Genomic DNA, 22740 nt, shown 5'->3' with positions numbered 1-22740 from the left:
TTCCACTCTGAACTAAATCAACACTTGTTCAAACCTTATTAAGCTTTTAACTGTTCACTTTCACCAAACTGTAGTAATACATTAGGTTTTCTGTTCTAACAGCAAGGTCTGCAGTCCTTCTTGGTGGTTGTAGCTTTGCTGTGCGTTCCATGTATGCTTGTGGTGAAACCATTGGTGCTGCGTCACCAGTATTTGAGGAGAAAGCATTTGGTAAGTATTTTTAAAATATCTGTTTGAATTCAAATATAAATATTTACATGTAGCTTCCCCCGCCTCAATGGAGAAGCAGCCTATGGCAATCTGGGACTATGACGACTTTACGTTTGCCTTTAGTTCAGTGCAGTACTCCACCATTCTTCCTTGCTTTGAATTCTGGGTTTCAATTCAGCCAGGACTAATGAATGAAATACTCTTGTTAGCTATAATTCTCCGTCATTAGGTTTGTAAGATCAGCCACAACCCTGTTCTGAATCAATATAGACACATAGTACAAAAATGTGGTTAATTGAGCATTAATTGGCAATTTCCGTTTAATCAAGGAGTAAATTTGGTAAAGAAAAAGTTGTAACAATGCTTTTTTGAAAACCTTTAGTGCCTTTGTGGGCGGCACGGTCTCACAAGTGATTAACACTGTTGCTTCACAGCGCCAGGGACCCGGTGTGGGTCACTGTCAGTGCAGAGTCTGCATATTCTTCCCATGTCTGCGTGGGTTTTCTCCAGGAGCTCAGGTTTCCTCCTACCGTCCAAAGATGTGCAGGTTAGGTGGATTGGCCATGCTAAATTGACCCTTAGTGTCCAAAAGGTTAGGTGGGGTGTTCTGGGTTAAGGGGATAGGGTGGGGGTGTGGGTTTGGTTAGGGCACTCTTTTCAAGGGCCTGTGCAGACCTGATGGGCCAAATGGCCTCCTGCACTGTGAATTCTATGATTTCGTGTTGGATATACTAGAGAAAATATTACTTTGGAAGTGGCTGAGTACTTTATATGGACAGGTTGAAAGTGTTCTATTTTTGGTGCTGAAAACCTTCATCTTGAACATAAAGCAATTGATGATGGTGGATATTTAAGTTCTACTTGGGAGAAGGATTTCTAGTCGTCTGTATTGAGTTCTGCGATAATTGCCAGATTACTGTTTTGTGGAATTTAAAATTTTGTAGTAAATATTTTGTCAAGCTTGAGAGACGCGATGCATGATGATGGAACACTTTCCTAAGAGCATCTGGTATTGGTATCTTGCATCATGTTTCCCAGGTACATAGCAAGGTACACAGTAAAACTTAGTTCACGCAAAATATATTGGACCATAATTTCCTATTCGTGGCAAAATGTCAAGGCCTGCTGGAATTGCAAGTTTAAAGTGCACTTACCTGCACTGGAAAACTTGGTTCAAACCTCTGCTGGGTGGAGCTGCTTGGAGCCTGCTACAAAAGAGAACCCGCAGGCCCAGCACAGTGCAACTCCAGTGAAATGAGGCTGCACCCCTTTTTTTTTTTTGCAATACGTTTTGGGGACAGCGATCACTGTATCATAAGGTTTAGGCTGACTATGGAAAGGAGAAAGAACAATCCAGAGTAAGAATAATTAACTGAGGGGAAAACCAATTTCAATGGGCTTAGAATAGATCGTAAAGTAGGGTAGGTTTAAAATGCCCAGTGAAATTGGCTGCGTGTGCATGCTGCAGCGGTATATTGTCAGTTCAACAAAAAAGGAGGTATTGCAAGATCTAATTCTTTGGAATGAGGTGGTGGAAGTGTCATCGGAACATTTGGGGGCAGTGATCACTGTATCATAAGACTTCGGCTGACTGCGAAATGGGTAAATAATAATTAACTGGGGAACTGCCAATTTCCGTGGAGTAACAATAGATCTGGACTGAATAAATGGGATTCAAAAGGTTGGCAGGAAAAATCCAGGCCCAGTTAATGTATATTCCCTCAAGGAAAAGGTAGGTAATACAAATCCAGAGCTCTTTGGATGTCAATCTTTGGATGTCAACAGAGATAAAAATGAAAATGAAGAAGGAAAAAATGTGCTTATGAAAGATGCCAGTTAGAAAATACAATCGAGAACTAACTGAATATGGAAGGTTTGGAGGGGAGGTACAAAAGAAAATGTGCGAAGCAAAGAGGGAATGTGAAAAGAGACCGGCAGTCAACCTGAAAGGGAATAAAAGTCCTCTATAGGCATATAAATAGTAGAAGAAGTAGAGCTGTTTGGGGACTGTAAAGGGATTAATGCATGGGTGTGCAGAGGGCATCGTGAGATGCTAAATGGATAATTTGCATATATTTGTGCCAAGGGAAAAAATGCTACTCAGGCCATAGTTGAAAGAGGAGGAAATTAATACAGTAGAAGGTTTTTAAATTGATATGGTGGTGGTATACGGCTTGCTTGCTTAAAGTTGATAAAGCACCAGAACTGGACGAGATGCATCCAAGGCTACCGAGGGGAGAGAGAGTGAAAATTGTGGAGGAATTGGCCATAATTTTGCAGTCTTTCTGAGACTCCGATGATACCGGAGGACTGGTGAATTGCAAATGTTACACCCTTGTTCAAGTAAAGATGCCAGTCCGTTAACTTAGGTGGGGAAACATCTAGAAACAGTTTGGAACAAACTTGATAGCCACATGGACAAATGCATGTTAATTAAGGAAAGCCAATGGTAATTTCTTTTGGGAAAATCATATTGAACCAAATTGTATGGAGTTTGTTCAAATGGTAACAGAGGGTTGATGATTGCAAAGCTGTAGATGCATTGTATTTGGACTTCCAAAAGGCATCTGATACTGTGCCACACAACAGACTTGTAAGGAAAGTTATAGCTCATGAAATAAAAGGGACTGTAGTAACATTGATACAAAATTGGCTGAGTGACCGGAAACAATGATTCATAAATGTTTTTCAGACTGGAGAAAGGTTTGTAGTGGAGTTACCATGGGGTCCATGTTGGGGCCCTTGCTCTTCATGATTTAGAATTTGGTAGGCAAGGCACAATTTAAAATTTATAGATGACATGAAACTTGGAAGCATTGTGAACCTTGAGGATAGTGTAGAACTTCAAAAGAACATGAGTGAGTTGGAAGTGGCAGATCAAGTGCAATACAGAGAAATGTGAAGAGGTTAATTCTGCTAGGAAGAACATGGTGAGAAATATAAAATTAAGGCTCCGAAAAGGAGATGCAGAGCATACCTGGGTATTTATGTGCATAAGACATTGAAGGTGGCAAGGTAGGTTGAGCATGGTTAATACAACATACAGTATCCTAGGCTTTATTAATAGGGGCACAGAGTACAAGACCAAAGAGGTTATGTTGAATTTCCATGCAACACTAGTTTGCACCACTATTGCATCTAGTTATGGGTGCCACACTTAGGCTGTGAATGTGTGGAGAGAGTGCAGAAAAGTATTCATGAGAATGGGTCCAGAGCTGAGGGACTTCAGCTATGAAAATAGATTGGAGAAGTTGGAACCATTTTTCTTGGTGAAAAGGAAAGCTGAGGGGAGGTTTGATATAGGTATTCAAAGTCATGAAGGATCCGGACAGAATAGACAGGAAGAAACTGTTCCGCTTCATGAAAGGATTGAGAATGAGGGGGCACAAATTTAAAATAATTATCAAAAGAAGCAAAAGTGAGTGGCTATGGCCAGGATGGCACTGCCTGAGAGTTTGGTGGAGGCAGATTGAATTGAAGCATTCAAAAGGAAGACTGTGCAGGGTTATTGGATTGGATTGGATCTGTTTATTGTCACGTGTACCGAGGTACAGTGAAAAGTATTTTTCTGCGAGCAGCTCAACAGATCATTAAGTACATGAGAAGAAAAGGGAATAAAAGAAAATACATAATAGGGCAACACAACATATACAATGTAACTATATAAGCACTGGCATCGGATGAAGCATACAGGGTGTAGTGTTAATGAAATCAGTCCATAAGAGGGTCGTTTAGGTGTCTGGTGACAGTGGGGAAGAAGCTGTTTTTGAGTCTGTTTGTGCGTGTTCTCCGACTTCTGTATCTCCTGCCCGATGGAAGAAGTTGGAAGAGTGAATAAGCCAGGTGGGAGGGATCTTTGATTATACTGCCCGGTTTTCCCAGGCAGCGGGAGGTGTAGATGGAGTCAATGGATGGGAGGCAGGTTCGTGTGATGGACTGGGCGGTGTTCATGACTCTCTGAAGTTTCTTGCGGTCCTGGGCTGATCAGTTGCCATACAAGGCTGTGATGCAGCCTGATAGGATGCTTTCTATGGTGCATCTGTAAAAGTTGGTAAGAGTCAATGTGGACATGCCAAATTTCCTTAGTTTCCTGAGGAAGTATAGGCGCTGTTGTGTTTTCTTGGTGATAGCGTCGATGTGGGTGGACCAAGAACAGATTTTTGGAGATGTGCACCCCTAGGAATTTGAAACTGCTAACCATCTCCACCTCGGCCCCGTTGATGCTGTCAGGGGTGTGTACAGTACTTTGCTTCCTGAAGTCAATTACCAGCTCTTTTGTTTTTCTGGCATTGAGGGAGAGATTGTTGTCGCTCCACCACTCCACTAGGTTCTCTATCTCCCTCCTGTATTCCGACTCATCGTTATTCGAGATCCGGCCCACTATGGTCGTATCGTCAGCAAACTTGTAGATGGAGTTGGAACCAAGTTTTGTCACGCAGTCGTGTGTGTACAGGGAGTAGAGTAGGGGGCTAAGTACGCAGCCTTGCGGGACGCCGGTGTTGAGGACTATTGTGGAGGAGGTGTTGTTGTTCATTCTTACTGATTGTGGTCTGTTGGTCAGAAAATCGAGGATCTAGTTGCAGAATGGGGAGCCACGTCCCAGGTTTTGGAGCTTTGATATGAGCTTGGCTGGGATTATGGTGTTGAAGGCGGAGCTGTAGTCAATAATCAGGAGTCTAATGTAGGAGTCCTTGTTTTTGAGATGCTCTAGGGATGAGTGTAGGGCCAGGGAAATGGTGTCTGATGTGGACCGGTTGCAGCGGTTTGCGAATTGCAGTGGATCAAGGCGTTCTGGGAGTATGGAGGTGATGCGCTTCATGATCAACCTCTCGAAGCACTTCATTACGACTGAAGTCAGGGCCACTGGTCGGTAGTCATTGAGGCACGTTGCCTGGTTCTTCTTTGGTACCGGTATGATGGTGGTCTTCTTGAAGCAGATGGGGACCTCGGAGTGGAGTAGGGACAGGTTAAAGATGTCCGTGAATACCTCTGCCAGCTGGTCTGCGCAGGCTCTGAGTGCACGACCAGGGATCCCTCTGGGCCCGTCGCCTTCCAAGGGTTCACTTTCAGGAAGGCCAATCTGACTTCGGTAGCTGTGATGGTGGGTATGGGTGAATTATGGGCTGCTGGGGCACTCGCCAGCGGATTGTTGGTTACCTGCTCAAACCGAGCATAAAATGCATTGAGTTCATCGGGGAGGGGTGTGCTGCTGCCAGAGATACTGTTCGGCTTCGCTTTGTAGCCCGTTATGTTGTTTAGTCCTTGCCACAACCGCCGAGAGTCTGTCTGTGACTCTAGCTTGGTTTGATATTCACTCTTGGCATTCCGGGTGGCTTTGCGGAGGTCGTACCTGGATTTCTTGTATAGGTCAGGGTCGTCTGCCTTGAACGCCTCAGATCTGTCCTTCAGTAGGGAGTCAATCTCTCGATTGAGCCATGGTTTCCGGTTGGGGAACGCACGTACTGCTTTCTTTGGCACGCAATCGTCCACATATTTGCTGATGAAGTCTGTGACAGTGGTGGCATACTCATTTAAGTTGGTTGCTGAGTTCTTAAATATGGACCAGTCCACTGTCTCTAAGCAGTCACGTAAGAGCGCTTCTGTCTCCTTGGACCAGCACTGCACAACCTTCTTAACTGGATTCTCCCGCTTGAGTTTCTGCTTGTATGCCGGGAGAAGGAGCACCGTCTTATGGTCTGCGGTCGGGGGATGGAACGGTAGGCGCCCTTGATTTTTGAGTAGCAGTGGTCAATAGTGTTGTCGCCCCTGGTGGGACAGGAGATGTGCTGGTGGAATTTTGGCAGTACACTCTGAGGTTGGCCTTGTTGAAGTCTCCGGCCACGATGAACAAGGCCTCCGGGTGTTCTGTTTCGTAGTTGTTTATTACTGTGTATAGTTCGTCCAGCGCCTTCCTCACTACTGCCTGGGGTGGGATGTAGACCGCTGTGATAATGGCTGAAGTGAACTCGCGTGGAAGATAACATGGGCGGCACTTCACGGTCAGGTATTCCAGGTCTGGGGAGCAGTAGCTCGCCAGAGTCGCCACATCCAAGCACCAGGAGGAGTTGATGAGGAGGCAAACCCCTCCACCCTTCGCTTTGCCTGATGATGCCATGCGGTCTGCCCGGTGAATTGAGAAGCCTTCAGGTTGTATGGCACAGTCTGGTGAGGCAGGGGTGAGCCATGTCTCTGTGAAACTGAACACACCGCAGTCTCTTACTTCCCTCTGAGAGGTAAGTCTGGCGTTAAGTTCATCCAGCTTGTTTTGGGTTATGGGGATAAGGCAGGAGGATGGCATTAAGTGAATTGCTCGTTTGGAGAACCAGTGTAGACATGGTGGCTGATTGGCTTCCTTATGCGTCATAACAATTCAGCGATTTGTTTCTTTGTTCCTTTCTCTTTTGATGGTGCTTGAGAGTTGATGAATTCATTGAAGCAACTGGAAATACTTTCAGATAAAAACAAAAAATGCTGGGCAGTCTCCTGTCTGACAGCATCTGTGGAGAGAGAACGGAGTTAACTTTCCAGTCTGGATGACTGTCGTTGTTTGGGGGGAGGGTGTGTGGTGGCAGCTGCGTGGAGCAGTGGGGCTGGCTAGAGGACCAGCGATAGGTGAAGATTGACAAAGATGTGGACAAAAAGACAAAGAGAATTTAAATGGTGGTGATAATGACTAAGTAGGGCACATTAAGAAATCAGAAGGTGTTAATGACAGAACAGAGGTAAGCAGTGTGTCACTGGTCACTGAAGGTGGATCTCCGGATGCAACGAGGACAGCAGTCCAAGAAACGTGAAGATACCTGTAATCCTGGGTGGATTCAAAATATGAGGGGTGGAACTTGAGTTGGAATCCACATAGATGGGGTAAGTCGGAGATGCAGATGACCCCTGAGGGGGGGAAATATGGCTGTGAAAGTTTTGGTAAACACATTGTCAAACACCAGGAGGGAAATGGAAAGCAATGAAGGTGAACAGGGCGAAACACCCTAATGGAAATCCTGTCTGAGAGAAGAGCAGTACTTCTTCAGAGTTGGTATTCCTGGAAGAGAAGTGGCTGTGAATTATTTTTGGACTGTTTTGAGGGGCATGTGTGATATTGCAAGAAATGTCAGAATTGTTCAGAGCCAAGGCATAAGCCCAGGGCTACATCCTATCCCTCATATTAACCATCATCAAGCTCTGTATTATGAGCAAGGCAGGGGAAAATAGATATAACAAAGGTTTGAAGAAGCATGGGTAGATCATCATGGAAACTTGCAGTTGGGAGTCCGTTTCCACAAGGTCAAAATGATGCTTGTGCAAGAAACAGCAAAGCAAAATAGAGGACGATTGACCATGTTGTGATTATATAATACAAGGAAGCAGATGGTGGTTATTTATTAGAAGGAAAATTGGTTGTGAGAACTGGCTATTTTAAATAAATGAAAAATAGTGCATAGTAGAAGGATTATATAACCCCAAAGTCATAATCTATCTTTAACCATTAGCACATTTCACACTCTTGTCTTGTTATTTCATAGGGGACACACAACTTTGGTGGAATAAGAGTTGGGAATGGACCAACTGAGGAGGATGCTGAGATAATACAACATGATCAACTTGATACCCATTCAGAAGATGGGGAGGAAGTAAGTATGGCACAATGCTTTAACTCGAACTCGCTTTGTTCGTGGGCATTTGGGTTTCTTTATTGAGCAACAGCTATGAGGGTATTGATCTTTTGCCTTGTGTTATTCCTGTAGCTTGTAGTTTGAAGGAAGAGTGAAAAGACATAGTGAATTATCCACACAAGTTGAAGACTAGCAGAAAAGTGAATTTTTGAGTTGCTGTATACAATTTGTTATTGGAGTTTTTTTGTTACATTGTTAAAGTGATCTTGTTCTCCGTTTTGCCTGCTGAGTGAGTTTAATATTCCATGGGCTTCTCTGTAAATAGCAGGATAGATCAGGGAGAATCAGTGCATGTGGTAAATTTAGATTTTCAGAAAGTGTTTGATAAGGTCCCACGAGAGGTTTGTAAACAATTGGGAGAACACAGGAGATTGTGGGTAATGTACTAGCATGGATTGAGAACTAGCTAATGGGACATTTTCGGGTTGGTAGGTATTGACTTGTGGGGTACTGCAAGGATCAGTGCTTGGGGGTCCCAGTTATTCACAATCTATGTCAATGATTTGGATCTGGTGATTCAATTTAATATTTCAAAGTTTGCAAATGACACAAATTAGGTGGAAGTGAGAGTTGCAAGGAGAATACCCGTGGGTTTCCTCCGGGTGCTCCGGGGTCCTCCCACATATCGCGAAAGACATGCTTGTTGGGTGAATTGGACATTCTGAATTCTCCCTTGGTGTATCCGAACAAGTGTCAGAGTGTGGCAACTAGGGGATTTTCACGGTAACTTCATTGCAGTGTTAATGTAAACCTACTTGTGACACTGATAAAGGTTACCATTACCAGACACTTCAAGGAGAGTTGGAGAGGCTAAGGGAGTGAGCAAAAACTTGCCAGATAGAATACAATATGGAGAAATGAGAGTTTATCTTCTTTGGTAGAAGAACAGCATGAACAGCATTTCTTAAATGATGAGAGGCTGAGAAGTGTTCAAAGGAACTTTATTATATAATGCAGCATGCAAGTATGAAGGCAAATTGTATGATGGCCTTTATTACAAGAGAATTTGAGCAGAGGACTAAAGATGTTTCACTGAAATTATGTAGAGCCTTGGTGAAACTTCACCTGGAGTAGTTTTGCAGTTTTGGTCTCCTTACCTAAGGAAATATATACTTGTCATAGAGGGAGTGAAATGAATGTTCACCTAATTCCTGGAATGGAGGGATTGTTCTATGAGGAAAGATTAAATAGGCTGGGCATTTATGCTCTGTGGCTCAAAAGAATGAGAGGTGATCACGTTCTTCTTTCATAATTCATACAGAGATCGACAGCGTAGGTGCAGGAGAATGTTTCCTTTGGCAGGGAGGATCTAGATCCGGGGACAGGGTCTCCGAATAAGGGGTAGGCCATTTAGAATTGAGATGAGGAACCTTTTCATTCGGTGGGGGGGGGGGGGAATCTTTCAAATTTTCTGCCCCAGAGGGCGAGGGAAGGTCAGTTATTGATTAGGTTTAAGACTGAGAGCGATAGATTTCTACATATTAAAAACATCATTTGGGGCGGGGTGGGGGGGTGGGGGGGGTATAACAAAGAACAATACAGCACAAGAACCGGCCCTTCAGCCCTCCAAGCCTGTACCGGTCATACCACCCTTTGCCAAAACCCTCAGCAGTTCCCAGAGCCGTATCCCTCTATACCCATCCTATCCATGTGTTTGTCAAGATGCCTTTTGAATGTCATTAATGTACCTGCTTCCGCAACCTCCCCTGGCAACGCGTTCCAGGCACTTGCCACCCTCTTGTGTAAAAAAAAAAAACTGCCTCGCACATCTCCTTTGCCCTATGAACTTTGCCCTATGGACCTTAAACCTATGCCCCTGAGTGACTGACACATCCACATGGGAAAGAGTTCCTGCCCATCCACTCTATCCATGCCCCTCATAATCTTGACGACCTCTACCAGGTCACCCCTCAACTTCCATCCTTCTAATGAAAACAGTCCGTGTCTATTCAGCCTCTCCGCATAGCTGACACCCTCCAGACCAGGCAAAATCCTGGTAAACCTCTGCAACCCTCTCCAAAGCCTCCACATCCTTCTGGTAGTGTGGCGACCAGAATTGTGCGCAATATTCCATGTGCGGCCGTACCAAAGTTCTATACAACTGCAGCATGACTTGCCATTTTTTATACTCGATGCCCCGTCCAATGAAGGCAAGCATTTCGTATGCTTTCTTGATTACAGTGTCAACTTGTGTTGCTTCTTTCAATGATCTGTGGACCAGCATCCCCAGATCTCTCTGATTTTCTATATTCCTAAGAGTTTGCCATTTACTGGATATGTCCCCTCTCTGTTAGACCTACCAAAATGCATTACCTCACATTTGTCTGGATTAAATTCCATTTGCCATTTCTCTGCCCAATGTCCAACCTATCAATGTCCTGCTGTATCCTCTGACAATCCCCCACACTCTGCCGCCCCACTGTCATCTGCGAACTTGCTAATCAGACCAGCTATATTTTCCTGCAAATCGTTTATGGATACTACAAACAACAGAGGCCCCAGCACAGATCTCTGGAACACCACTAGTCACAACCTTCCATTCAGAAAAACACCCTTCTAGTGCTACCCTTTGCCTTCCGTGACCGAGCCAGTTCTGTATCCATCTTGCCACCTCACCTCTGATCCCGTGTGACTTCACCTTGGTATCAGTCTGCCATGAGGCACCTTGTCAAAGGCTTTACTGAAGTCCATGTAAGCACCATCCACCACCCTCCCCTCATCAATCATCTTTATCACCTCCTCAAAAAACTTGATCAAGTTAGTGAGGCACGACCCTCCTTTCACAAAACCATGCTGTCCATCGCTAATGAGTCCATTTGGTTGCAAATGGGTATAAATCCTGTCCTTGAGAATTCTCTCCAATAATTTGCCTACTACCGACGTGGGGCTCACCGGCCTATAGTTTCCTGGATTATCTCTGTTACCTTTCTTAAACAGCAGTACCACATTAGCTATTCTCCAGTCCTCTGGGATGTCGCCTGTAGCCAATGATGATATAAAGATGTCAGTCAAGGCCCCAGCAAATTCCTCCCTTTCTTCCCTAAGACTTCTGGGGTAAATCTCATCTGGCCCAGGAGTCTTAGCTACCTTAATGTCTTTTAAGACACCAAATATTCCTCTTTTTTGATGTCACGATGACCCAGACTGACCACACCCCCTACCCAAGAATCATCTGCCACAAAGTCCTTTTCTTTGGTGAACACTGATGCAAAGTGCGCATTTAGTACCTCGCCCGTTTCCTCTGGCTCAACACATAGATTCCCCCCACTGTCCTTAAGTGGTTCAATCCTTTCCCTGGCCACCCTCTTACTTTTTACATATGAATAAAAAGTTTGGGATTCACCTTAATCCTACTTTTCAAGGACTTTTCATGACCCCTCCTAGCCCTCCTAATTTCCTGCTCAAGTACCTTCCTACTTTCTTTATACTCCCTTCTAGACCATACAAAAGCCTCTTTTTTTTCTTTTTGACGAGGTTCACAATATCCCTCGTTATCCAAAACTCCCTAAGTTTACCATATTTATCCATCGTTCTCTCAGGAACGTGACTTTCCTAAATCCTAATTAACTGTCGCTTGCAAGACTCCCACATGTCCGAGGTTGATTTACCCTCCAACAGCGGCACCCAATCCAAATTCTTCAATTCATGTCTAATGTTGCCGTAATTTGCCTTTCCCCAGTTTAGTACGTTAACCTGAGGGTTACCCTCCTCCCTATCCAAAAGTATCCTAAAACTTGCGGAGTTGTGGTCACTATTCCCAAAATGTTCCCCTATGAAACCTCAACCACCTATCCAGGCTCATTCCCCAGAAGATCAGCCATGAACACATTGAAAGGAGTAGCAGGCTAAAAGGGCTGAATGGTCTCGTGTATCTTGTGCTCTGTGAGGAGTGTAATGTCAGTCCTTGATCTTACTGTGCTGAGTTTTCTTTTCTTTAAAGCCTCGCAAATCTCAACAGAAATGTTGCTCAGGGCTAAGATGTTGCGGCATTTGTTTATGACATGTTACGTGAACCTTAACTGTTTCAAATCAAGATCCAGACTATTTAAGTGATGGCTAAAATATGTTGTGAGCAGTATAGCTTGTTCTTGAATAACAATCATGTTTCTAAATTCTATTCCAGTTTTTAGTATGGTTATTTAAGTAGGTTTTGAGAATATAAGATTTGTAACCTCATTCTGAGTTCTTTAAGCTTTATGACGAAATGTAACCGCAGAGACACTCTTGTTCCTTTGGGTTTGTGGTTTTAAATCCCACTTCTGTTCAAGTTCTAATATCACTCGTGGAATTTAGTGATTGAAAGAAAGTGTCTCAAAATTGACATTTTGTTTGTAATAGATAAAACTCCCCTTTTAATTTCAGCTCCAACTTTCTTGTTTGAAAAAGACCAGGAACTTTTGCCTCTACTGTTACAGGAACTACACAGACGGTTTTTAGCAAATTTCTGAGTGCTGTTTGAGAGAATTTTGTTTTGTTGCTGATTTTCAATAAAAAGATGTGCTCTTTACATATCCTTGCATGCATCTTAATATCTACTAACTATGCGTTCATGTTCTCATTGCATTTAACTACTAAATATGTAACTTTCTTTGCAAGCCCACTGTGGAAGAATTGGTAAGGCTGTGCTTATTGCCTGTTTTGAGTGCTTATCAAGGCTCTTGTTTGTTTAATAAGCCATTTGCATAGCATATGCTCAGTAACTTTTTAATTGTACAAATTTATTTGACATTTCATCTAAATTGAATGTCATTCAAGGGAATTCTTAATTTCAACATGTTGTAAAGGTGATTTAGATACTTTGCTGCCAGTATTGCTCCATAATAGATGTAAGATAAGCTATGGTTGTAAGTTTTTATTTTATTTCACCTGTGTCTCTTCGGGAATGCCACAACCCCACTCCTTTCATGCAAAGGCAAGGTCTTGAGGGTTGTGAAGTCGGCCATCATGCTTCCTGGCACTCCAGGAGCATGTTTGAATCCAACCCAAACCTTCTAGTGATTACAACGATCTTGATCGAGTTGAATTTAGGCAGTCTGAGTCCACAGCAGACAATCCTGTGTAAATCGTCAATTTGATACAGATGAGACCAAAATTGCTGATGTAAAAAAATTGTTTAAGTGCAGTAGTGGTGTTTTTCTGAGGTTGACATTGAAACAGACTGGGTGTTATCGAAGTAAATTTAATTTACCTGACCTGAATGCAAAATGTCAAAAAGCATTTCATCTTCATCACTCATGTGCCCCATACTTCAGGCTCAATGCTCAGCTCAATATGTACTACAAATATGTAATGTTGGATATTTTATATACTTTCCAAGTTCCAATAATATTTTTTTTCACGTAAATTTGGGAAAGCAACATGTGGATACAGTTTTATGTCCTATAAAGACTAAAGCCACTTTCTTCTTCAACCTATTGCTTACAGTTTAACTTTGGCGATGTTGCAGTACATCAAGCCATCCATACTATTGAGTACTGCTTGGGATGTGTTTCTAATACTGCCTCCTACTTGCGATTGTGGGCGCTGAGTCTGGCTCATGCACGTAAGTACAACATGGATGCACCGTTATTAGGAGTGCTTTCTATATGACTAATCTTGTGTTACCAGTAGACGAGATGGAGAGTTATATTTATGTCTGAAGTTCTTGGTATATAGCCCTATGCCATGGGTGCAAAAAAACAAACCAAAGAATTCCAAGTTTGTCCTTAGTGATGGTTGAAATGTTTACCAAATTTTTCAATATCTACTTTAACCCATCCCGTGTCGCTTACGATACATCCATCAGTTCAAGACTTTTTCCTACAGCACTGGAATGTTAATCATGTTATGCACTCATATCCTGGCGTAGCCTTGAACCCATTATATTCTGACGGAGGTGAGAGAGTTATCTATGACTAAATTGACATTTTAAGAAACAGCTGGATATTTCTCCTCTCAGGAAATTAAGGATCAAATGTGGTCAATGTTCTATCGAATGGTGGAAGGTTTGGAGCAGCTGAACTGTTTTCATACAATTGAATCAATTTTGACATGCTGAATTTTGTCAATTAAATAAACGTTGCTTCCCAAGATCGTGAAGAAAGTAACATTGAAGTCTCTTTAAAAGAAAGTAAGTTGGCGGATAATCAGATGGATAAATGGTCAACAGTTGGCTTCAACAGAAGCATAACTGCCATTTGCAAAGTTGTTCTTATAAGCGGTATCATGACCTTTTGCCATGCCACCAATTTGGATTGCTGATAGCATGGGCAATGTTGTCGCTCCGCTTTCTGTTCAAATCGAGGGGCATTTCCCAGGGCTAGAGAGAATCCAACACTCACCGGCCAAAGTGGCATTTAGCTGAGTAGAACACTGACAGTGCCATTTTGTGTAGATTTCATTTGTTGAATGCCATACGAGACAGTTGCAGCTGCCTGTCTGGACCTAACTTCAGGCTGATGCTTTGCAGGAACATTTTGTTCAGCCTGAACATTTGTGCCAGTGAATAGATTTGTGAACAAAATCAGCAATAACTTAAGGCAGGTGCTAATTCATGCAAAGCAAATAAAAGTATTGTCCTGACCTGAAACGCTGGATGGGGAGTGCATTTTATCTGTTTGTCTTCTGAATGTGAAGGGCAAGTGTACCAATAGGTAAATAATCCTGCGATTGTTATGGGCATTTGAATTCTTTTTTTTTAAGAAGTCACTCGTGACAACCATATTCTGTCTTAACCACAGTAGAACATCCTGGGGGTTACCGTTGACCAGAACCTGAACTGGACAAGCCATATAAATACTGTGGCTACCAGAGCAGGTCAAAAGCTAGGAATCCTGCAGCAAGTAACTTGCCTCCTGACTCCACAGACCTTGTCCACCATCTAGAAGGCGCAAGTCAGGAATGTAATGGAATACTCTCCACTTGCCTGGCTGAGTGCAACTCCCAGCAACACTCTGGAAGCTTGACACCATGCAGGGCAAAGCAACCTGCATGTTTGCTACTCCTTCCGTAAACATTCAATCCCTTCACCAGCAACGAACAGTGCAACCATGTGTACCATCTATAAGATACACTGCAGGAACTCACCTAGGTTCCTTAGGCAGCACCTTCCAAACCTACGACCACTACCATCTAGATGGACAAGAGCAGCAGAACCTGGAAACACCACCACATGGAGGCTCCCCTCCAAGTCATGCACCATCTTGACTTGGAAATATATAGCTGTTCCTTCACTGTCGCTGGGTCAAAATCCTGGAACAAACTCCCTAACAACACTGTGGGTGTTACCTGCACCTCAAGGACTGCAGCAATTCAAGAAACCACCTTCTCGAGCTCAGCTAGGGATGACCAACAAATGCTGGCCTAATCAGCAATGCCCACATCCCATAATGAATTAAACAATATGAACTTTTCTGCTTGTCTATTGATTCAACTTTAGATTCAAATTTAAGTGTTACTTCCCTGTTTCAGAGCTCTCTGAAGTGTTGTGGACCATGGTTATGCACCTTGGACTATCAGTAAACAACTTTGGTGGATCTTTTCTCCTCTTCTTTGTATTTGCTGCCTTTGCTGTGCTGACAATCGCAATTCTTCTCATCATGGAGGGCCTTTCTGCGTTTCTACATGCTCTTCGTTTGCACTGGTAAGAAAAGAGCTTAATTCCCAATGTTTGCTCCACATGATGGGAGTTGTCATTTAATTAAGCTTTTTAAAGTACTTAACTGTGTTATTGAACGATTGACCAAATGCAATACGTGGTGTAACCTTGAAAGATGCACATCATGAAGGTTCTCCGTTCAACCCTTAGTTTTGTGTTGAATTACTATATCTTGGGTGAAGGGGGGGGGTAGGAAATGTTACATTTGGCCACTGTCCCTAGGCGCAAGAAGAAAAGGAAACAGCTGGAAATCACATTGCTATCAACAACAAGTTCCATTCATACAGTGCATTATGATGGCACAGTTCACCCAACATAAATGATATGTGATGACTTATCCCAGGTGAAAAGTCCATATGTGTTTTGAAGGCTGAATCCTGCTCGGCTCCGTTGCCCCAAACTTGGCCAGATTGATGCTGGCATTCCCGTTTCACTGGTAAGATGTACTGGTGATCCGCTGCAATTTGGGGACCTGTGGCCAATTAGAAGAGAAACAGATGAAAATCAGTCAAGGAGAAATAAATGGGAAGACACAAAAATGCAGATTGACATATGAAGTTTGGGCTTTGGTTGGAGCTGAGGTCCCAGTTTGGCCAGAGATTCTGATTTTTCTTTTCACAACTGTTTTGACTCTTCAAAGGTATTACCCAAAGCCTTTTGGAAACGAAGGCTGAGGGAGTGTTGTAATAGAAGTCTTTCAAATTATGACAGGTTTTGGATAGAGCGGCATTGAACTTCGGAATTCTCTATCCCAGAGAGCAGCGGAGGTGAGGTTAATTGATATATTCAAGGCTGAGATGGATGGACTTTTGATCAACAGTGGAGGGTTATGGGGCATCAGTGCTGAACCGTATCATATTAATTGATGTCCACAGATGAGTCACAGAGTCATTAAGGCACAGAAGGCGACTTCCGTGCTGTATAATTGAATGATCTTTGTAGTGAGGGAAACAAGAGTCCATTATTGATTTTAAAGTGAAAATGCAACTTTTAATGAGCGTTAGACTAAGTATAGAGCAAGTGAGAAAGTTCAGGTTATGAGCATTGTCTGGCAGGGAGCTCACAAGTGGAAACCCTTGACTTTTTTTTCCATTGTCACCACCTTTTGCTTCGCTGCACTGAAGCCAATTCTAGCTGCCCTATTGCAATTCAGGTAAAAATCAGATGGTTCAGTGTAAGCCAGGATTTGAAGTTGGAGGCTTGTGTATTTCTGGTTACATAGAAACAACTTCTGGTGGTGGTATTTACAGATGGTTTGTGGAGGTGGAGCAGGCACCAGGGCAGAGATGAGGGGAAGAATTGGGAATTGAGTTTTCGGGGGGGGGGGGGGGGGGGCTGGAGTTAAATTATGTGCCGGATAAATTCAACTTCATCCTGTGCTAGGATGAGCCTTATAGAGTTTAAGGTGGTGACTCGTGACCCGTATGACTGGGTTTTTACCGGAGGTGGAGATATGTGGGAGGGGGCTGGCGAAGCACGCTTGTATGTTTGGCTGTGCACTTTAAGTTTGGCGGTTTCCAGCTGCGTTTTTTTTTAGTTTCTCTCGGAGATGGTGGGGGTGAGGATGTCGCCGTGCCATTTGGTGGTGATATTTGGTGTTTGAGTTGCTGGAGTGGGTGGGGGGGGGTTGGTGATATCGTGGCCTCCACCTCACTGATTACCTGGCGGTGAATCTTAATGAGTTCAGAGTCCGGCAGTGCTCCACGGGCTGGCCGATTTGCATGAATTTTTAAAACTAGAGAAGATGAAATTCATTCTTGGGGTTCTATGTACGATGGAGGCTCTTTCTCTCTTTAAGGATCTATTTGTTGCTAGCGGGCGGGGTGGAGTAGTTTGGCGGAAAGGGGTGTTGGGGTAGTTTAAGGGAGAAAAAGGGGAAAATTGACACTTTGAAGTGTGTTTATATTTGGTTGTTTGTATGTTATTAATTGTGTTTGGATTAAAATATATTTTTGGAAAAGAAGCATTGAGGGCAGGATTCTGTGATCCTGAGGCCAAGTGTTGACTCCGTCGGAAATGCCGTCGCGTTTCTCGGCGGCGTCAACACGGCCTCAGGATCAGCCCCCTACAGGGGGCCAGCATGGCACTGGAGTGACCCACGCCGCTCCAGCTGTTGATCCTGGCTTGAACTGAGCGCCGCAGGGTCTGCGCAGGCACAGTGGCACCGGCACCAACGCGCGCATGCGCAGTGGCTCCCTTCTCCGCGCTGGCCCCGACGCAACGGCTCCCTTCTCCGCGCTGGCCCCGACGCAACATGGCGCAGGGCTACAGAGGCCGGCGCGGAAGAAAGGCCAGCCCGCCAATCGGTGGGCCCTGATTGCGGGTCAGGCCACATCGGAGGCCCTCCACCGGGTCGGACCCCCACCAGGCCGCCGCCAGGCACATCGACTCCGAGGTCCCGCAGGCTGAGAGCAGGTGTGCACGTTGCCAGCGGGACTCGGGTTTTTAAGACAGCCGCTCGGCCCATCCCAGGCGAAGAATCGGCGAGCGGGCCCTGTAGAGCGGCCCCCGACTGGCGCCGCGCCAACCATGCCGGCGCTGATTCTCCGCTCTGCGGAGAATCGAGTCGGGGCGGCGTGGCGCGATTCGCCGGCCACTGAGAGAATCCCGCCCTGAATTGCTACAGTGCTGTCAGAGGACATTTGGTCCATTGAGTCTGCACCAACCCTCTGAAAGAGTACCCTATCTTGGCCCACTCCCCCGCCCTATCCCCATAACCCCACCTAACCTGCACACCGTTGGACTGTGGGAGGAAACCGGAGCACCTGGAGGAAACCCACACAGACACTGGGAGAAATTGCAAACGCCACACTGTCACCCAAGGCTAGAATCGAATTCTGGCCTGGCGCTGTGAGGAGGCAGTGCTAGCCACTGTTACTGTGCCCACTAACCATTTGACTTGCAACTTTAGCAATCCTTTCTTATTTTTTACTTGTGCTTCCTTGGCAACTATCATGGTTAGAAGTCTGGCTATATGTTAGTCCAAATATGAAAGTAAAGCCTAAAATAAAAGCAAAGTACTGCAGATGCTGGAAATCTAAAATCAAACCAGACAATGCTGGCAACATCTGTGGAGAGAGAAACAGGGTTATGGGGAGAAGGCAGGAGAATGGGGATGAGAAAAATATCAGCCATGATTGAATAGTGGAGCAGACTCGATGGGCCGAGTGGCCTAATTCTACTCCTGTCTTATGGTCTTATGATGTTTCAAGCCCATATGACTTTTCTCTGAAGAAGAGTCATCCGGATTTGAGATGTTAACTCTGTTTCTCTCCACAGATGCTGCCAGACCCTCCTGCCTTTTAATTTATGAAAGTAAACCATCTCATGACTACCTGTGTTTTCAGCAATAATGAACTTACTATTACTGGTGACAAATCGGCACAAAGCTAATTTCACTCTCATTTATCTTGGACCGTTTCATGTTTTTAATTGTAAATATCCACATGCAAATAATCACATTTCAATCACTCTTCTTTGTAATCCCTGGTTTAACATTTAACAATGTAACCAAAGTAATTTTGCAAAGAATACTTTCTTCCTTACTGTTTGTGTGAAGTTAATACATTTTCTACAATGTAAAGTCCCACAAAATAAACTCCCGTCAATTTAACTGATTCCTTCAGCCTGGAGTTGATTATGCTTTGTCTTGGCCAGTTCTTCTACTTCACCATAAGTTAGCAGTTAACATAGTCTCTTACAGTCAAATAGGAAACCTTCAAAACAGCTTTTTATTTGCAGGCTTAATTTCTAAACTTGCCAATTATACTTGCTTATTGACCAATCTCCCTTACAAATAATGAATCGTACAATTGCGGAATTTGGGGTGTTTTCAAGATGAAATTAGTTTTTTATTTACTCCAGTTGCTTCTGGGATCTGAGCAACCACTTGCATCCATATCGCACCTTTAACCTAGTAAAATGTCAAAAAAGATGTTTAAGTAAAGCATAATGTTGGATCTCTGAATTTATCTACTTGACTGTGGAAAGGCAACTGACTTGTGTTTGCAGAATTTTCCTTCCTCAAACTTCTATAATGTATGAGAGAGTGCATTGTGCTTAACAGCTTTAGGTGCAGCTAGCGAGTGTACTTTACGATCTTGAATTTCACTCAATAATTGTATTGAACCTTAATATTAGAATATTGAAACATTTCCTGAGATGTGTGACATTTAAGTCAAAGATAAAAAGGTTTCAGCCTCTTCCCTTCCATGGGGAAGGCTGTTGGAGTGACCTAAATAGAAAGGTTTTGAGAGAGCTAAATTGAATTGTGCCACAATAAAATGGTTGCCAAGAAATCAAATAGGAAGTTCAGAAGAAATATCTTTACCCAGAGAGAGTGTGAGAATGTGGAACTTGCTACCACAGGGAGTAGTTCAGGGGAATAGTCTAGATGTGTTTAAGGGAAGTTTGATAAACCGATGAAGGAGGAGGAAATAGGGTTATGCTGATAGCTAGCTAAGGAAGGATGGGAGGAGGGTTGCGTGGTGCATGGATGGTTTTGTATTGTCAACTGAAATATTATTAGTCAGGGCATCGGGGTTAACACCCCTGTTCCCCTTCAAAATAGTGCCATGGCTCTTTTACGTCTACCTGAGAAGGCAGACAGAGCCTTGGGCAGCACGGTAGCACAAGTGGATAGCACTGTGGGTTCACAGCGCCAGGGTCCCAGGTTCGATTCCCCGCGGGTTCACTGTCTGTGCGGAGTCTGCACGTTGTCCCCTTGTCTACGTGGGTTTCCTCCGGGTGCTCTCGTTTCCTCCCACAGTCCAAAGATGTGCAGGTTAGGTGGATTGGCCATGATAAATTGCCCTTAGTGACCAAAAAGGTGAGGTGGGGTTATTGGGTTACGGGAATAGGGTGGAAGTGAGGGCTTAAGTGGGTCGGTGCAGACTCGATGGGCCAAATGGCCTCCTTCTGTATTGTATGTTCTAACGTCTCTTCTGAAAGAGGTCTCCTCTGACGAGTACTGCACTAAGAGTGTCAATCTTTATGCCCATATCCTGGAGTGGGGATCCTGGAGCCTGATGACTCAGCCATGACTGCTACCAACTGAGCCATCTGTGTAATTTTATGTAAAGGCAATGATTGTCTGTAAAATACTGGTAGCAACATTCCAAATTGAGATATGGCTTAAAATGAGCTAAACCGACACTTGTGTTCCCTGATGAGCCATTGGGGATGCTTTCCACTCTTCCTTCCATAACGCAAGGTTGGGTTTGGAGACGGAAATTTGGATAAGGAAGAAAAATCATGACTGGAAACTATTAACAAGGGGAGCTAAAACTGGTAAATTGGCAGCGCAGCATTGTGCAGTTAATTTTCAGTGCAATGTGTGAATATTCTCTTTGTACTACTCTCTGAATAATGCGCTGCAGAAGATCAGTCTGTGCAGTGGTGGTTATCCAATTGCAGAGAAGTCTTTGAGATTGGACCAAATCGGAACATGCACTGGAAAAATAAAGAAAATGGGTTTGCACATAAACTAGGAACACTGGTCCAGAATTCGCAGTCACTAATGAAGCAATGGCAGTTGATGTTGCTGACCAAAGGAAGCAATAAAAAGAATTATCATTTTCAGAATTCATAACTCAATGAAGGAATTTAGCGTTCTGCAATAGGGAAATTAACTTTGGAGCTACTGAGGCTGTTCAGTAATTAGGAACTTTTATGCTGTTAGAAACCCAGTTGCTCCTCGTTCATAGGTGCAGTTTCTCAATAATTTTCACAGCACGACTATCCATGTGTAATTCTCTTCTGTTCAGTGATTTCTACTTGATTGCAGAGTAGGGGGAAACTTGACAGCACACTGAGGAGGTGTGAAATCACTCGTTGACAGCAACGTCTGGATTTCCATGTTTAACTGCACTTGTGCAGACTCCTGAAACTGACACCAACCTCTGAGGAGTAATCACAGCTGACGTGGACATGGTTTCATCACCATTGCTACTGCAAAATCCAGGCCATTCTGATTGCTTCTGTAACTTAACGTGACACATTTCCAGCAAAAGTGTTTTGTTAGCCTTTTTTTCCAGTTTTAAGAGCCGGTTATTTAAATAATAAGCCGGTTTAGCTCAGTTGGCTAGAAAGCTGGTTTGTGATGCTGAGCGAGGCCAGCAGCGCGGTTTAATTCCCATACCAACTTGAGGTTTTTAATGAAGGCCCCCCCCCCCCCCCCCCCCCCCCCCCCCCGCCTTCTCGACCTTGCCCCTCGCCTGAGTTATGGTGACCCCCAGGTAAAAACACCACCAGTCAGCTCTCCCCCTCAAAGGAGAAAGCAACCTATGGTCATCTGGGACTATGGTGACTTTACTTATTTAAATAACCAGTGCAAATGCATTTTAAAACCTGGTGTAAATTAAACAATTCCATTCAAAGTAACAAATGTAAAAGAAGCTGTAATTAGTGCTACTTTAATGCAATGTGATGTCATGTTCTGGCTGCTGAGCACTCTACCCTCTAAAGCCAACTAGTCAGTGAAAACTGGTACCTTTCAGCAGCGTCGAATAGCATATCGCAAAAATTAATCCACAGGGACCGGGGTTCGATTCCGGCTTTGGTCACTGTCTAGTGGCGTCTGCATGCTCTCTGCGTGTCTGCGTGGGTTTCCTCCCACAGTCCAAAGATGTGCAGGTTAGGTGGATTGGTCACGCTAAAGAAATGCCCGTCGTGTCCAAAAAGTTAGGTGGGATTTCTGGGTTATAGGGTGGAGGTGATGATGGCTTGGGTAGGTTGCTCTTTCATGGGCCGTTGTTGACTCAATGAGCCAAATGGCCGTTTTCTGCACTGTAAACTCTAGGAACAGACCTGATATTAGAAGCTAAATTCATATGTTTTAAATGTAGTCGATCATAATGGATCTTGCTGGAAGATATCTAAAGTACATATTTTCAGGACCCGTGACAATCTCCTGTTGATAGTATTTCAACATCTCAACTGCCCTGTTGCTTTGTATCAGTATTATTAAATTGGAGTAATACTGCACGGCAATAGGTTATACCACTAATAAACAACCTGAAGTCAGCTTGGCTGTTCCCATATGCTTGGATTGTGTCTTGTCTGCTCAGCTCCTCAGAACCAATTTACTTGAAGCAGCTCAGGATCTATGAGAATGTTCTCTCTCGTACCAACTATCAGCAGTATCCATTCTGAGCAAGGAATAGAAACATTACAATGTTTTGGTGGCGTGTTACCTGAACCGTTTTAAGAATTCGAACGCCATTC

The 22740-nt window shown here is 43.9% G+C and overlaps 1 protein-coding gene and 1 long non-coding RNA gene across 5 annotated transcripts in view; one reads left to right on the top strand and one right to left on the bottom strand.

The window, feature by feature from the left end:
• LOC140398530 (V-type proton ATPase 116 kDa subunit a 1) overlaps positions 1-22740 on the top strand; it is a 93026-nt gene that overhangs the window by 50282 nt on the left and 20004 nt on the right. For 2 of the 4 annotated variants that reach the window (XM_072487306.1, XM_072487303.1), the window contains exons 17-21: positions 103-210; positions 7731-7838; positions 12477-12494; positions 13305-13422; positions 15330-15501. In XM_072487306.1, the coding sequence (XP_072343407.1) occupies positions 103-210; positions 7731-7838; positions 12477-12494; positions 13305-13422; positions 15330-15501 (524 nt within the window). The remainder of the gene's footprint in view (positions 1-102; positions 211-7730; positions 7839-12476; positions 12495-13304; positions 13423-15329; positions 15502-22740) is intronic. The other 2 variants (XM_072487307.1, XM_072487304.1) reach the window with 1 other exon arrangement.
• The window catches only part of LOC140398531 (uncharacterized), a 45297-nt gene continuing 38064 nt past the window's right edge, over positions 15508-22740 (bottom strand). The window contains exon 3 of the long non-coding RNA XR_011937504.1: positions 15508-15988. This is a non-coding gene — a long non-coding RNA (uncharacterized lncRNA). The remainder of the gene's footprint in view (positions 15989-22740) is intronic.

Source organism: Scyliorhinus torazame, chromosome 21 (assembly GCF_047496885.1).
Source record: "Scyliorhinus torazame isolate Kashiwa2021f chromosome 21, sScyTor2.1, whole genome shotgun sequence".
Classification (NCBI taxonomy): domain Eukaryota; kingdom Metazoa; phylum Chordata; class Chondrichthyes; order Carcharhiniformes; family Scyliorhinidae; genus Scyliorhinus; species Scyliorhinus torazame.
This window is presented reverse-complemented; position numbering and strand designations above follow the sequence as displayed.